The following is a 15911-nucleotide window of genomic DNA, read 5'->3' on the forward strand; positions in this document are numbered from 1 at the left end:
TGACTAACTTTTTTAGCACACCAAGACCCTCCGGACTCTGATCATTTTACCAGCTTTGAGGTGCAGTTAATTAAAGTAGGCCTGGACAATGCAATTTTAATACCTCTGGTGTATCGTCTGCCAAGAATACATAAAGAGTTTATTTCACAATTTGCGGACTTTCTTTCAAATACCATGCCCAACTTTGATACAGTCCTGATTCTTGGTGATTTTAGTATTCATTTTGCTGTCCCTCTAAGCCTCTTGTTATTGAATTTATGCATCTAGTTGAATCTTTTAAGCCAGGCCATACACTCGATCTAGTCTTATCATTTGGTTTTCTGATTTATAATATGGAAATAATTGATGCTTGTCTGTCTGAGCATAGTGCTGTTGTATTTGATTCAATTCTGCCTTTCTCACCTACTAAATCTCATCTCCCTGTACGCTGCTCTCGCTACATTAACTCTTCGACTGCCAGTAAGTTCTCCAAGGCCCTCATAGCTGCTCCCAATACCTGCACTGTTGAGGCTTCTCCTCCCCATCTCAGTACTGAGGAACTTATCTCCTTATTTAACACCACGTGCTCCTCTATTCTGGATTCTGTTGCCCCCCTTAAATTGAAAAAGCCTAAACCTAAAGGTTTGCCCTGGCACCACCAGATCCCTAAGGAGGGAGTGCAGAAGGGCAGAGCAGAAGTGGAAGTATAATAACCTTTAAATTAACATTAAAATTCTGAGGGACAATCTTCTAAAATATCAGGAAGCAGTTAAAACATACTTTTCTGACCTCATCTCCAACAACTCTCATAATTCCAAGGTCCTATTGAGTACTAACTATTAACTATGTTATTTGTTACGCTACCCTCCCTTACAGAGACTGTTTCTTCTCTGAAATCTGCAACCTGCACCCTTGATATTGTCCCCACTGCTCTCCTGAAGGCTGTCATGGACGTAGCTGGTCCTAGCATCCTTTCTACAATTAACAGCTCTCTGGCCACTGGCAGTGTTCCAACCTGCTACAAGCATGCAGTGGTCCAGCCCATCCTGAAAAAAAAAAAATTAGACCCCACCTCACCTAGTAACTACAGACCAATCTCTTCCATTTTTGTCAAAGGTTCTTGAAAAGGTCATTCTCTGTCAACTGCTGCCCTACCTACACAAAAATAACATCTTCAAAAGATTTCAGTCAGGTTTTAGGGTCCACCATAGTACAGAGTCTGCCTTGCTGAAAGTGTCCAATGCTCTTCTCTATCGATTCCGGTGACTGTGCCGTCCTGATTCTTCTTGACCTCAGCACAGCGTTTGACACAGTGGATCATGACATTTTAATTAACCGTCTCCAGTACGGGGTTGGTGTTGGTGGCACTGCCTTGTCCTGGTTCACATCCTACCTTAGCAATAGAAGTTTCTCTGTCAACTTTGGCGATTTCTCCTCTCCCCCAGCTAGTCTCTCCTGCGGGATCCCACAGGGTTCCAACCTCGGTCCCATTCTGTTCTCTTTACATGCTTCCCCTTGGTAAAATTATTCAAAAGTACAACATTTCCTTCCATTGCTATGCAGATGACACACAGCTTTAGCTCCCCCTGAAACCAAACGACCAATGCAATCTAAACAGTCTCATGGACTGCCTTGAGGAAATCAAGTTTTGGATCGCACAAAACTTCCTGCAGCTGAATGAAAGCAAGACCGAAATTGTCCTATTCGGCCCCCCTGACTCCATCAAATTGATCTCCAACAGCCTAGGCAACCTGTCCACTCTTGTGAAACCCTATGTTAGAAACCTTGGTGTGATATTCGGCTCCGCCTTCAAGTTTGACAAGCAGGTAAATGCAGTGGTAAAAGCCAGTTCTTTCCCGTGTTTATGTACCTGTGTGCTGTGTGTATTGATGCTTATGTAGGTGTGCGTTTAGTCACATTTTTCACATTATTGTTGAATTGTTCATCTGTATAGTACTCACAATTGTTTTTGATGTTATTATAAAAGTGGTTTTCCGGGTCAATATAATTTTCAATCTCATACAATTCATGTTCAAATTTTCATTTTTACGATATCGTCTGCGTAAATTATCACCCACACAATCATTACCTATATCTCTAGACTCCTCCTTGTCTGTGAACGGGAACGAATAGTCCCTATCACGATCTGTCATTTGTTTTTATAGTTCAAGTCTTCACAGTTCCCATTTTGTCTGTGCAAAAGAATCCTCATTCCCCACACAGCCACAAACAATCCACACCAAGCTCCCCTCATCCGTTCCAATTCCTCACCTTTCTCACCTGCAAATGCTCCCCACACAATCCGAATCAACGACCTCTCCATAAAGAAATAATCCATGGCATCAGCACAAGCAGGCAAGAGTTTATAGTTCCTTATCTGTCTTGGTCTAATTCTTTGAGTTCTCTTATCATAACTGTTTTGGCTTCTTCGGGTGTTCCATTTAGCCGTATCATCACTTTGCAGTTTCGTGTTCATGTTGCTCGTATCTTGTTTTGTTTCCTTAGGATGCGAGCATGTCTGACAATGTGGGTGTTCTTTTGGTCAGATGCTCATGTACACCCCTGTCCCCCTTCAGCTTCTTTCTTACTTTCAAACAACTTCCTGACTTGCTGTTCCAGCTTGTGTAGTTCCTCTACTGGGCCATCCTCTTCATCTTTACCTCCAGCCCTAGTCCTGGCATAAGATCAGTGTGTGGTGCGCTTATGATGAAATTCTTTTTTTTTTTGCTATTTTAATCTCCATGAACACTTTTATGTTCAGGGGACGCTTCTCTTTCAAAGGTACATAAAGAAAGTTTGTCAAAAATTCTGCCTCCGGTGATAAATGATATGTGTATGGGCGTGGCCAATTTGACTAAAACTGCAAGCACTTATTGTCCAATCCTAACGAAATAGGTAGATATATGCGAACGTGGACGTCCCCCAAATCTGGCATCACTGCACCTATAGGTGGCGCTATAACAATCAAAAATGTCTAAATGCCTCTATCTCTTGAACCATTTGACCAATCATGTTGAAATGTTCTTGACTCCATCTGTTTAAAAGTTGCTATAGGTCCTTCCAAGGAAAAACATGGCTGCCATTTGACAGACTTAGAAATGGCCAATCATCATGATTTATTGACCTCTAGACTTGCTAGGAATGCGTAAAATTTGTAATCAGCCATTAGGGGGCACTATAGCAAATTTACAGGTTTCAAAGAGTGTATCATTGGCTGTGATTAATGGAAAATGAGTACGATACATCATTTGAAGTACATCCTCCAGCCGAACAAATTTGCCTCAAGAAGCAACACTGCCAGCCATTTAGATTTTCTGCAATTTTTACTCATTTGCAAAACCTACTTTCATACACTGGTCACTGAGTTGAACCCACCTTCACCAAATAGGTATTAAAAGAATCGAAACAGTCTGACATACAAAAAGAATGACAAAGACTTTGACATTTCATGACAAAATGGTCGCCAGGCATCAATAAATGTTTGTAGGCGTGGCAAATTTTACTAAATCAGCTGTAACTAGTGAACGCTTTTTCATTAAAATATGCAACTGATATCTTCTTGTCTGAAGGTCATTCTGAATTAAATAGAATTTGAATGGGGCAAGAAATGTAGAAACTACAGGAAGTTTCGTTGTTTGCAATGCATACATTTTGCTAATTTCCTTCATGAATTCTCGATTTTAATCATAGCATTGCAACGCACATCAACTTATCAGGCATGTCATTCTGAATGATACAAAATTTGAATGGTCAATCGGTTAAGAAATGTATAAACTAGGGCAGTTTTTGTATCCAAGCTGTGAAGCTGCATGAATCCTATTCAAGGAATACATTGCAATTTTGGATTTGGAAAACTAATGCAAATTGGGCAAACTGTTCAGGTTGATGCCCCCTACAATCAGTATTTAAAAGCACTGGCCAGTTTGTGGGGATATAGCATGCAGTCAAACACTCCATATTCAGTAGGCCATGCGCCTCATTCATTCAACCTCTTACATTTTATTCTCATATTGCTCAAAGCACTGGTCTGTCAGACTGGTCCCTAGGTTAATGGCAGGGTCCAGCGTGTCTGTTGGGACATATCGATCTGCCAGTGACTGCCGAGTGCCATGCTGCTCGCACCCAAATTTATGAAATAATAATAATAATAATAATAATAAGAATAATAATAATAAGAATAATAAAAATATTATTATTATTTAGCAATAACTATTATTATTGAACATGGTAGGCCCTCAATGACATGTAATCAGTCTCACAAGAAATGTATTGGGCAAAAATTCTTGTAAGAAACATAGAGTAGACACTGTCAAGCAGGGAATACACCAAGCCGACCATCAGCGTTGGCTGACCCTTGGAGAACAGTCTGCCTGGTGAGTGCGTGTGTCCTGGTGTGTGCGTGTGTCCTGGTGTGTGCGTGTGTCCTGGTGTGTGCGTGTGTCCTGGTGTGTGCGTGTGTCCTGGTGTGTGCGTGTGTCCTGGTGTGTCCTGGTGTGTGCGTGTGTCCTGGTGAGTCCTGGTGTCCTGGTGAGTCCTGGTGTGTGCGTGTGTCCTGGTGTGTGCGTGTGTCCTGGTGAGTGCGTGTGTCCTGGTGTGTGCGTGTGTCCTGGTGAGTCCTGGTGTCCTGGTGAGTCCTGGTGTGTGCGTGTGTCCTGGTGTGTGCGTGTGTCCTGGTGTGTGCGTGTGTCCTGGTGTGTGCGTGTGTCCTGGTGAGTGCGTGTGTCCTGGTGTGTGCGTGTGTCCTGGTGAGTGCGTGTGTCCTGGTGAGTGCGTGTGTCCTGGTGAGTCCTGGTGTGTGCGTGTGTCCTGGTGAGTGCGTGTGTCCTGGTGAGTGCGTGTGTCCTGGTGTGTGCGTGTGTCCTGGTGAGTGCGTGTGTCCTGGTGTGTGCGTGTGTCCTGGTGTGTGCGTGTGTCCTGGTTTGTGCGTGTGTCCTGGTGAGTGCGTGTGTCCTGGTGAGTGCGTGTGTCCTGGTGTGTGCGTGTGTCCTGGTGTGTGCGTGTGTCCTGGTGTGTGCGTGTGTCCTGGTGTGTCCTGGTGTGTGCGTGTGTCCTGGTGAGTCCTGGTGTCCTGGTGAGTCCTGGTGTGTGCGTGTGTCCTGGTGAGTGCGTGTGTCCTGGTGTGTGCGTGTGTCCTGGTGAGTGCGTGTGTCCTGGTGAGTGCGTGTGTCCTGGTGAGTGCGTGTGTCCTGGTGTGTGCGTGTGTCCTGGTGAGTGTGTGTGTCCTGGTGAGTGCTTGTGTCCTGGTGTGTGCGTGTGTCCTGGTGTGTGCGTGTGTCCTGGTGTGTGCGTGTGTCCTGGTGTGTGCGTGTGTCCTGGTGTGTCCTGGTGTGTGCGTGTGTCCTGGTGAGTCCTGGTGTCCTGGTGAGTCCTGGTGTGTGCGTGTGTCCTGGTGTGTGCGTGTGTCCTGGTGTGTGCGTGTGTCCTGGTGAGTGCGTGTGTCCTGGTGAGTCCTGGTGTCCTGGTGAGTCCTGGTGTGTGCGTGTGTCCTGGTGTGTGCGTGTGTCCTGGTGAGTGCGTGTGTCCTGGTGAGTGCGTGTGTCCTGGTGTGTGCGTGTGTCCTGGTGTGTGCGTGTGTCCTGGTGTGTGCGTGTGTCCTGGTGAGTGCGTGTGTCCTGGTGTGTGCGTGTGTCCTGGTGAGTCCTGGTGAGTGCGTGTGTCCTGGTGAGTCCTGGTGTGTGCGTGTGTCCTGGTGTGTCCTGGTGTCCTGGTGTGTGCGTGTGTCCTGGTGTGTGCGTGTGTCCTGGTGTGTGCGTGTGTCCTGGTATGTCCTGGTGTGTGCGTGTGTCCTGGTGAGTCCTGGTGTCCTGGTGTGTGCGTGTGTCCTGGTGTGTGCGTGTGTCCTGGTGTGTGCGTGTGTCCTGGTGTGTGCGTGTGTCCTGGTGAGTGCGTGTGTCCTGGTGAGTCCTGGTGTCCTGGTGAGTCCTGGTGTGTGCGTGTGTCCTGGTGTGTGCGTGTGTCCTGGTGTGTGCGTGTGTCCTGGTGAGTGCGTGTGTCCTGGTGTGTGCGTGTGTCCTGGTGAGTGCGTGTGTCCTGGTGAGTCCTGGTGTGTGCGTGTGTCCTGGTGAGTGCGTGTGTCCTGGTGAGTCCTGGTGTGTGCGTGTGTCCTGGTGTGTGCGTGTGTCCTGGTGAGTCCTGGTGTGTGCGTGTGTCCTGGTGTGTGCGTGTGTCCTGGTGTGTGCGTGTGTCCTGGTGAGTCCTGGTGTCCTGGTGAGTCCTGGTGTCCTGGTGAGTCCTGGTGTGTCCTGGTGTGTGCGTGTGTCCTGGTGTGTGCGTGTGTCCTGGTGTGTGCGTGTGTCCTGGTGTGTGCGTGTGTCCTGGTGTGTCCTGGTGTGTGCGTGTGTCCTGGTGTGTCCTGGTGTGTGCGTGTGTCCTGGTGTGTCCTGGTGTGTGCGTGTGTCCTCGGCTGTGGTCGGCCCTTGCAGCAGCCATGGGACCAAAAAAAAACTGTTTTTCCCATCAAGTGAATGAGCAGCCAGCAGTGTCCTGACATGGGGGAAGGGGCATGGAGAAGCCGAAGACAGGCTGGTTCTGAGTGCTTAAACAGAGCCCATACAAGCAGCCCACTTGTCTGTTGTTGTTTTTTTGCCTATAAGTGCCACCAGCACTTAGCAGATCTAGGCATGCATGCCATAGTTATTCAGCACAATACTAGAGTTTACTAATATTAGTAAGGCTGCCAGTTTGTATTTGCAAACTTTTACTCCAAAAATAAAGGTCAATTCTGCAGTTGCCTCCCAGGACTTCTGCGGAATATGATAGGGAGTGTATCCACGTGATGCGATTTACAAACTGCTTGTAAAACTAGATTAACAAGTAGTTTGAAAAGATATAAACAACTTTAATGGACCCTGACTTTGCAGTGTTAGTTTGGCAAAAAGAAAGCACTGGGACTGAGAAAGAGTAGCACTCTCAAAACATTAACTGATTGCCAGTAGCATAGCCTATGCTATTAGAACCTGCATGCGTGTGCCCAGGTGGATAATCAGAACGAGTCTCCAGCAGCGATTTGTGAGTTGTGCTTCTGTATGGACCGCATCAACAGCCCTTATACTGTGCTTATATCTTATACCTTAATTGATTATATTGCCTATAGTCCAATACATGCCCTATAGGCTAAATGATGCTTCGCATTCACTGAGGCAAAGAATGCAAATGAGAAGGTAGGGCAGTGTGAACATGGTCAGTGAGTTCGGACAGATCACTCCCTACCAGAGCACACCAGACCGCTCTGTTCTCAGACTTCCCGCGGCTCTGTCGTGTGTCCCTGCCTAAGAGTCTAACCTCTGTAACAAGCTGTCAATCACAGGGGGTCTGCAGAGCAGGGTTGCAGGGAAGGAGGGCATAAGTCTGCCAGGGCTTCAGGGTTACTGCTCAACCACTCAGTACCAGCGACAAACAAACACAATGCCTTTACAATGAGGAAAACCTTTATAGTATTGTAGGAGAGGATCTGCTGCATGGATAATTAAAGAGCTGCTTACCCACAGTGCTGGACTTCAGTTCCGCTTCCACAGCATCATAATGGGCAGAAAACTTCTTATCGATGTTGGACTTCACCATATTGTCCTAGAAAACAGACAGGATATTCTCCACTCAGAGACAACAAGAGCCCAACCGAAGCTGCACCGTTTAAGAGTTAATACGTGGAATATCACAGGGAGATTATAAAAACTACAATATATCAAACAGGTTTGCTGGTTGGGTGCCTCTAGCTGAAGCACCAATCCCTGATGCCCTGTGTGACAGAGGTGAAGTCGACGGCATGGTGACCGTTGGCCTTGGTGTCACCCAAAAAGGAAGGGCTTCAGCCGTAGTGTTCACTGTACTGAGCACTAGTTACTACTTGAGCTGGATGGCCCAACTGCATGCTAGTTTTGGATGATAGTTTCACATCTTGACAGTCACGTGTTGATACTGATAGTACAAACAAGATACATCCTAATGAGGCTGAGAGGAAAGTGTCGTGTCACTCCCTCACCTACATTTTCTGATCGATGGACTGAACACACTAGGTATTCATATTTAACATACAAACTTATGACTGGTCGACTGGCTGAATACACTGGGTATTCTCCTTCAGCTAACTAACATTAGCTAGTGCTCATACATTTCCTCAATTTAGAAAATCAACATTGGATTCTATTTTACATGCTAAACTAACGAAGATTTTTCTAAAGAAACAAGAATTTAACTGTCAATTTAACAAGAGTCGGCTAACGTTAGCTAACGTTACCTCGGCAATTTTTTGTTTGAGTTGCTCCAGCTGTTCTCGCTCTTTTTCTCGCTTTTTCATCAGTTGCATCGCTCTTCCAGCTTCGCTGGCTGCTCCCTTATACTGAGCCATAGCGTGTCTGTTCGAAACAAACTTCCAAACGCTCAAAATTATGGAAAAACAAAAGTTGAAGTCGCGAAAACAGACCTCACTGTTCAGGCCAAACCATACACATGCGCACTCCACCGTCAACGTAACCCAACAAGTCGCAGGCGAATGTCGTCATTGCATTCTCCACCCGCCTCTACTGATTGCTCGACACTTCTGATTCCGGCTTGCTGGAATTGTATTCTCATCGTGGTGAAAAGGACAGTCTGTGCCCGGCAGGTATCGTGTGCATTTTGTCTCATTCTTTAGCATATAGAATGTATTTACGCCGTTATTTAGCTACTACTATAATGTTTTTGGTTGGTGGTCTACAACTAACGCAACCTCCCCCGTTCTACTTGTACAGATGCAGTTCTTTGGGTCGTGGGCCGATGTGTGCTGGTGTCAATGATGGCAACCCCAGAGTGCTTTGTTGCTGCCGCGAGACAGTTTTTGACATCAGGAAAGAAGAAATTCTTGTCGGTGTCTTTGTGTTTGAACCTTGCTGTCCAAGTCTTAGCTGTCGATTCAGGTCTGAAGCCTGCAATGGTGTATGACACTAACTCGGCAGGACCAGATCAGGTACAGCGATACCTTGACAAGCTGCGAGCATTGGGTCTCGTTACAGATGCACTCCGCATAGTTACAATCGACGATAATGTCCTTATTATCAACCTAGACCTGATTGTCCAGCACTTGGAAGAGCTGCTTCTGAAGAAGAATGTTGCCGTCATAGACGTGTCGAAATCTAGGGACCAACCCGCCCTGGCGAGCGTGGAATACAGTGGCATTGAGGAACCAATACAGGGAATTCTGTGTACTTTGCGAACATTGCCGAGGGACAGCCTTGTGGTCCCTGCAGTAGGACAGCAGCTGTGTGTCGGATGGAATTTGTGCTCTGTGTTTGGGATTCTCCTGGGCTTCCCTGCCACCTACTGGTTTCAGCAGAAGAGTAGCTTTGAGAACTGCCTCACCATGGTGCCGCTGGTGGTCACAAAGGCAACAGCTTCCTGGGATACTGTTGCCGGGGGTTACAGTAACACATTCTCATCCTTCAGTGTCCCTCAGCTACTGATACCAGAGACGAGGCCTTTATTGGACAAGTGGACAGAAAAACTGCAAGAGCGATTCGGTCAACAGTCCGTCTTCTCGGCACTTACGGTTTCCACAGAAATGGTCTGTTTGCCGTCCGTGTCCCTCTGATCAACTTCATGTCCAAATATTTCAGAACAATTATTTTAGGGAATAATTACCTAATGTCTCAGCCAGAACTTCTGGCTGTGTTACAGAAACATTCACCCAGGTAATCCATTGAGATACTTTAAATAGGGTGTTGCAAATTCCACTGTTTGAGACAATATTTTTCAATGTTTTGTCCTTGTCATTCCAGTGCATACATCGGTGTTTAGCACTTTAATGATGATTGAGAAACAAATTAGTTCACTTTAATGGGATCCATGCCCTTTACAATACTCACTCAGTATTTGGATCCAATTTATGGGTCACTGTCACCTTGGATTTCTAATGACCTTCACAGAGCAATTAGAATCATAACAATCATACAATCAGCTCTGGTGCTCTATTGTGCAATTGTACATCTTTGTCCTGCTGTACAAATAAATGTAAACTTTATGGTCTTGAGATTTCTTTGTTCATCTCTCCACTGCTTGTCCCTTAAATGAGCCAGAATGTGACATGCCAACTCAGTCAGTCAGGTGAGATATGTACATCCAGAAGTGTTGCCCGAGTCGTCCATTTAGACTGAACTTCAATGCCATTTTCTGTTTGCTGCTCCCAACTTAAGGATCAACCCGTAATGCAGATTTTGTCCTAAAGCTGAATCACAGTACACTATAAGTCATGAAATTAGTGATGAATAATTATAAAATCTAAATCATTGTTTGCTGCAAATATGAATATATGGGGACATTTTTTATTTGTATTTTAATACTTTTATTTGAACTGAGCGAAATGACCTTAGAAGAGGAGAACAGTCATGTATGATATGAAAGTCAGTTTTATTGGTTATTTCAGAAAATGCAAAAGCCCTACTTTGAGCAAAAGATGAACAGCTATGGCTAAACCTGCACAAGCAAGGTGCACAGCATGGATGACTCACTTTATTTTGTTTTACACGTTTCTTTTGTAAATTTATAAATTAAGTGAAAATGAGAAACCAGTTGTGTGTAGCAAATGAGTCATTGCCAACAAGGAGACTGTTTGCAAAAGATAAATTAAAAAAAATAAAAATATTTATTGCAGTGGTCACCAACCCTGTTCCTGGAGATCTATACCCTCCTATAGGTTTTCACTCCAGCCCTAACAAAGTGCACCTATTCAACAGCTTCAGATCTCATTGAGCTGCTAATTCGTAGAATCAGGTCCACCAAATTTAGGTTGAACTGGGAACCTTCAGGACGTAGATCTCCAGCAACAGGGTTGGTGACTCCTGATTTAGTGGGTGTCTTCAATTCCATATACACAGCATTTACGGTTGGGGTCCCATGACTGTCAGCAGCTGTGGTGTAGAATTCTGGTCACAAACACCTGAAAACATACAGGACGAGAAGATAAATTATTGTACACTCAGATATTTAACCATCATTTTTCTTTTTTCTTCTTTTTGCAATGAGTCTGGGAACAGCTACCACATAGCTGCAATATTCATTCATTCATTATCCTAACCCACTTATCCTGAACAGGGTCGCAGGGGGGCTGGAGCCTATCCCAGCATACATTGGGCGAAAGGCAGGAATACACCCTGGACAGGTCGCCAGTCCATCGCAGGGCACACACACCATTCACTCACACACTCATACCTATGGGCAATTTAGACTCTCCAATCAGCCTAACCTGCATGTCTTTGGACTGGGGGAGGAAACCAGAGTACCCGGAGGAAACCCATGCAAACTCCGCACAGAGAGGCCCTGGCCGACGGGGATTCAAACCCAGGACCTCCTTGCTGTGAGGCGGCAGTGCTACCCACTGCACCATCCATGCCGCCTAGCTGCAATATTCTCTGACATATTGGGATAGTACCATGTACTCACAGCATACAGTCTTGAGCTGTCATTAGGCGACTGGTTGAGGAGACATCAAATCAAAGTCAGATAAATTCCTTGCCACCCAAACACCTGCTGCAAACAGACCCAAATTCACCAACAGGTTCCTGTAGGGGTAGAAAACAATTTGCAGGTAATTGGTTACTTATTAGAACAAATCGGAGTAAATACAAGTACTATTTTTTATTTATTTATAATATTTTTTGGTTTTGCTAGCTCTGCTACTCCTTTTCTGTACGGAACATCATTCTGAATTGGGTGAGGCAATAATCCACAGAAATTGGGAGTCTTTTACCGTTAATTGCACTCTAAATCAATAATCTTGTACAGCAAATACTTAATATTTGCAATAATGTAGTTCCATCCAAGTCTTAGGCACATGTAAAAAAATTCCATTAAGAAAAAATGCTTTAAAAAATAATGTCATGGAAATATCAAAAAATGTATTATGAACGGTTAAAACAAAATCAAATCAGTATTTGTTGTAACCACCCTTGATGACCCTTGAACTGATGCAGTCTTTAAAACTGCATCAATTCTCTTAGGTACAGTGTCCAGCAGTTTTATAACAAAATCGGCTGGTAAATTGGACATTGGAGATCTTGCTACAGTTCTTCTGCAGACTTTGACTCTCACTTGCTTCTGGCTCTCCAGGTAATCCCAGACAGCCTCAATCAAGTTTTTATCTGAAAAATGTTTGATTACTTTAGGTTAACACTTACTGTAACATTTCATCTTTTGGAAAATGAATGTTTGGAAATGTAAAATATGCTATTTTCTACTGAGACACTAATGTAGTAAACAAAAAAATGGTATAAAAAGGGGTGTCTAAGACTTTTCCTCAGTACTGTACATACAGAAAAGGGTCCTCATACACACCCCCTTTGCAAGCTGCCCCAGTTCTATATTACAATCCCAAAACTCTACAGGGATAGATCAAGGCTGTGTTCAATTCTACATTTTATGCTTTCTACCTGATGTTCCCTTCCCTTGCTTCAAGGGGGAATCCCACCATGCCAAGTGGGGTTCGGTTGGGTTCCTTGCAGAGCATTTGTTTAGTTTGATTTAGTCAGGAAATACCTCCCTCAAGGGAAGGGAATATGTTAAAGTGGAATCGGACCCACCCCAGGTGTGCGACAAGACAAGGCCACTTGTCCAAACTGGATCCTGCAGCACACTATGCAGGGCTGCAGGCCAAAGGAGGAACTAGCTAGTCTAAAACTATAGAACGAGCCGCTTCTACTCAACTTTCTTCCTTCTTTTCTAACAACAACCTGCTAGACCCCCATCAGTCTGGCTTCAGATCGGGCCACTCGACAGAGACTGCGCTCCTCTCCGTCAGTGAGTCACTTCATGCCGCACGAGCAGCCTCCCTCTCCTCTGTCCTCATTCTTCTAGATCTCTCTGCTGCCTTCGACACTGTGGATCACTCCATCCTCCTGTCTGCCCTGTCAGCAACGGGCATCTGTGGCACAGCCCTGGACTGGATTGAGTCCTACCTCTCTGGTCGTTCCTTCCAGGTTGCCTGGGCTGGTTCGGTATCGACACCTCGGCCCCTCGCCACAGGAGTTCCCCAGGGCTCAGTCCTTGGCCCGCTTCTTTTTTCTCTCTACACTCGCTCCCTTGGCCCTGTGATCACTGCACATGGGCTATCCTACCACTGCTATGCGGACGATACCCAACTCTTCGTCTCGTTCCCGCCGTCTGATACGCAGGTTTCAGCCCGTATCTCTGCTTGCCTGAGGGACATCCAGAGCTGGATGGACAACCACCATCTAAAGCTCAACCCAGGTAAAACTGAAATGATATTCATCCCTGCTAATACCTCTCCCCATCTGGATCTCTCCATTTCCCTCGGGGATACCACACTCACGCCGTCACCCAGTGCAAGGAACCTCGGCGTGGTGATGGACAGCAGACTGTCCCTTTCCGAGAACATTGCGGCGGTGACCCGGTCTTGCAGGTTCTTCCTATACAACATACGGAGAATCCGCCCCTTTCTCACCCCCTACTCGACCCAGCTCCTGGTCCAAGCGATGGTTCTGTCCCGCCTGGACTACTGCAATTCCCTCTTGGCTGGCCTCCCAGCGTCTGCCATCAGACCCCTCCAACTCATCCAGAATGCAGCAGCTCGTCCGGTCTTCAACCTTCCCAAATACTCACACGTCACCCCCCTGCTTACTTCCCTCCACTGGCTGCCTGTCATGGCTCGCATCAAATTCAAAACATTGGTGCTAGCCTTCCAAGCAGTTAAAGGGTCTTCCCCAGCTTATCTGCAAAAAATCATCAGACCCTACACCCCTGCCAGACCTCTTCGTTCAGCCTCCACAGGCCGCTTGGCACCTCCCCCTCTCAGAACCTCCACCTCACGCTCACGACTACTGTCTGTTCTGGCTCCACGGTGGTGGAACGAACTCCCCGTTGAGGTCAGAACTATATAATCCCTCCCCACCTTCAAGCGCAAGCTGAAGACACACCTCTTCAAACAGCACCTCTCCCCATCCCTCCCTACCTCCCTGTGAACCTTAATTGTTGTCTCTGTGACTTGTGTATCAGTATTTTAGTTGGCTAGGTAAGCAGTGTTTGGATAGTTAACTTTGGTGACTTTTGCTCTGTTTGTTTGTTTGTTTGTTCAAAAAAAAAAAAAAAAAAAAAAATGGCCCTTGTCCTTATCTTTGTTGTACAGGTAGCAGTTGAAATTGTACTTACCTCTAGGGTCTTTCAGCGAACTTATCCCTGGTTATGGGTATGCACTTTGTTGTACGTCGCTCTGGATAAGAGCGTCTGCCAAATGCCAATAATGTAATGTAATGTAATGTAATATCCAGAATAGGCGCGCACCATATCCAATCCATTTTGGCCAAACTTCTATTCCTAATTATTTCATGACCTAGGTCATTAGCATGATCTTAATTTTTATTGACCATTCGATGTGTGAAAAAAATACTTCCTAATATCTGTACGGAACTTATCCTTTGCAGATTTCCATTTGTGCCCTCTCGTTCTGCTAATCAAAGTCACCCTGAAGAATCGCCTATAATTCACTTCCCTTTAATGAATTTAAAAACCTCAATCAAATCTCTGTCTCCTTTTACTAAGCTTAAAGATATTAAGAATTTTCAATCTATCCTCTTAACTCCTATATTTTATACATGGAATCAATCTGGTCACTCTTCTCTGAACCTTTTCCAGTGCCTCTACATCTTTCTTATCGTGCGGTCCCCAGAACTGCACACCGTACTTCATGTGTGGTCTAAGAGTATTGTATAATGTGAGTAAAACATCCTTGGACTTATTATTATTATTTATTTTTTTACTGCTCCATACATTGACTAGAACCTGGAAGGCTTTGGTCAACTATTACTATTAAGTCTTTTTCAACTTGAGCACTATCCAATTTTGTACCCCCCATAAAGTAATCCTGCCTTTTATTTTTGTGCAGCTGAAACTCATTTGATGTGCGGCGGAGTAGCAAACTTCTTACCGTTGAGACTTGCCAGATACAGTAAGAAAATTCAGAGGGCTTTCGTTCTGACACAAATCACCCTTTATCCGCAAGGTGCGTACACTGAATGAATGGGGTCAAAGGAAAGACCAGTCGATTCTTCAACACCTAGCTAGCTTGCAAACTGAAAAATACGTAATCCCACTACAATATATAGATATCCATTGCAAATTAATTAGATAAAAGAAATATGGTTTATCAATCTAGGACTAGCTAACGAGGTAGGCGAGGTCGATTGGTACCGATAACATAGCTAGCTAGGCTACAGTAATATCACAGAACCTTGTGTAGCTTGCCATTTTAGTGGCGCAAACAAAGGATACCGATGCGTTCGTTCCTCGGTCTGATAGCCATTTATCCATACAACTAATAAATACAAAATATTCTGCACTACAAAACTTCCAGCTAGCCTACTTACTGTTAATCCATAGTTCGCTAGTACCACCTGACTTGGTAAATTAATTAATTTGGTAATTGAACTGGGAAGCCGATGAAGAGTTTACGAAATAAAATGTTTGACATGACCTCAACGTGAAGGCGCAACTGAGCATCTGGTCAAAATGTAGCGAAGTTAGCTAAAATGCATACACACGTGTGAATCAAGAAGCTAACCCTACCAGACTGGCTTTCATATTGAAGCGAAATCAATGGGCTAGCCATAGCCCGGCCACAGGGCCTGAGTTAGCGAACGTTAGCCACATGAGAAAATAAACTTCCCCCTGGACAGACGGATAACAGCAAACCTGTTTTAAAGAGTTACCTCCTGAAATCATTCCGATCCATGGCAAAGCGGCACGCAGTGGAGATCCAATCCTTGACACCAGAGGGGCCCGCTGTTGGCTTCTTACCCACTCCACCCATATTTCGCAAGGAAAATGAAGCTAAACTGGAACCTCGCTAACCTTGCGTGATAGTCTTCTTCTTCGGTATTGTACAACGGCGGTGAAACAGCAAAGGATGCATTACCGTCACACACTGATCTGGAGTATAGACTGATTTAGGCTGT

General features: G+C 45.2%; 3 protein-coding genes across 3 annotated transcripts in view; 1 reads left to right on the top strand and 2 right to left on the bottom strand.

Moving 5' to 3' along the window:
* fam50a (family with sequence similarity 50 member A) overlaps window positions 1-8490 on the bottom strand; it is a 28983-nt gene extending 20493 nt beyond the window's left edge. The window contains exons 1-2 of the mRNA XM_061257181.1: window positions 8213-8490; window positions 7461-7545 (exon numbers count right to left, since the gene is read on the bottom strand). Of these exons, the coding sequence (XP_061113165.1) occupies window positions 7461-7545; window positions 8213-8323 (196 nt within the window). The 5' untranslated portion in view covers window positions 8324-8490. The remainder of the gene's footprint in view (window positions 1-7460; window positions 7546-8212) is intronic.
* c10h1orf74 (chromosome 10 C1orf74 homolog) lies at window positions 8451-9979 on the top strand. The gene is made up of 2 exons (XM_061257182.1): window positions 8451-8578; window positions 8706-9979. The coding sequence occupies exon 2, from the start codon at window positions 8747-8749 to the stop codon at window positions 9539-9541; it is 795 nt and encodes a 264-aa protein (XP_061113166.1). The 5' UTR covers window positions 8451-8578; window positions 8706-8746; the 3' UTR covers window positions 9542-9979.
* Window positions 9980-10337: 358 nt separating this feature from the next.
* tomm6 (translocase of outer mitochondrial membrane 6 homolog (yeast)) lies at window positions 10338-15902 on the bottom strand. The gene is made up of 3 exons (XM_061257184.1): window positions 15666-15902; window positions 11389-11507; window positions 10338-10885 (listed from the first exon to the last, which is right to left on the bottom strand). Exons 1-2 carry the CDS (start codon window positions 15764-15766, stop codon window positions 11411-11413), a joined length of 198 nt encoding a protein of 65 aa, XP_061113168.1. The 5' UTR covers window positions 15767-15902; the 3' UTR covers window positions 10338-10885; window positions 11389-11410.
* Between the last annotated feature and the right edge of the window lie 9 nt (window positions 15903-15911).

Source organism: Conger conger, chromosome 10 (genome assembly GCF_963514075.1).
Source record: "Conger conger chromosome 10, fConCon1.1, whole genome shotgun sequence".
Classification (NCBI taxonomy): Eukaryota; Metazoa; Chordata; class Actinopteri; order Anguilliformes; family Congridae; genus Conger; species Conger conger.

Coding starts and splice junctions, on each gene's coding strand:
- tomm6 (XM_061257184.1), bottom strand. CDS start 15,766: ATGGGTGGAGTGGGTAAGAAGCCAACAGCGGGCCCCTCTGGTGTCAAG. Junction 11,508..15,665: donor GATCGGAATGATTTCAGGAG/GTAACTCTTTAA, acceptor CTACCCCTACAG/GAACCTGTTGGTGAATTTGG.
- c10h1orf74 (XM_061257182.1), top strand. CDS start 8,747: ATGATGGCAACCCCAGAGTGCTTTGTTGCTGCCGCGAGACAGTTTTTG.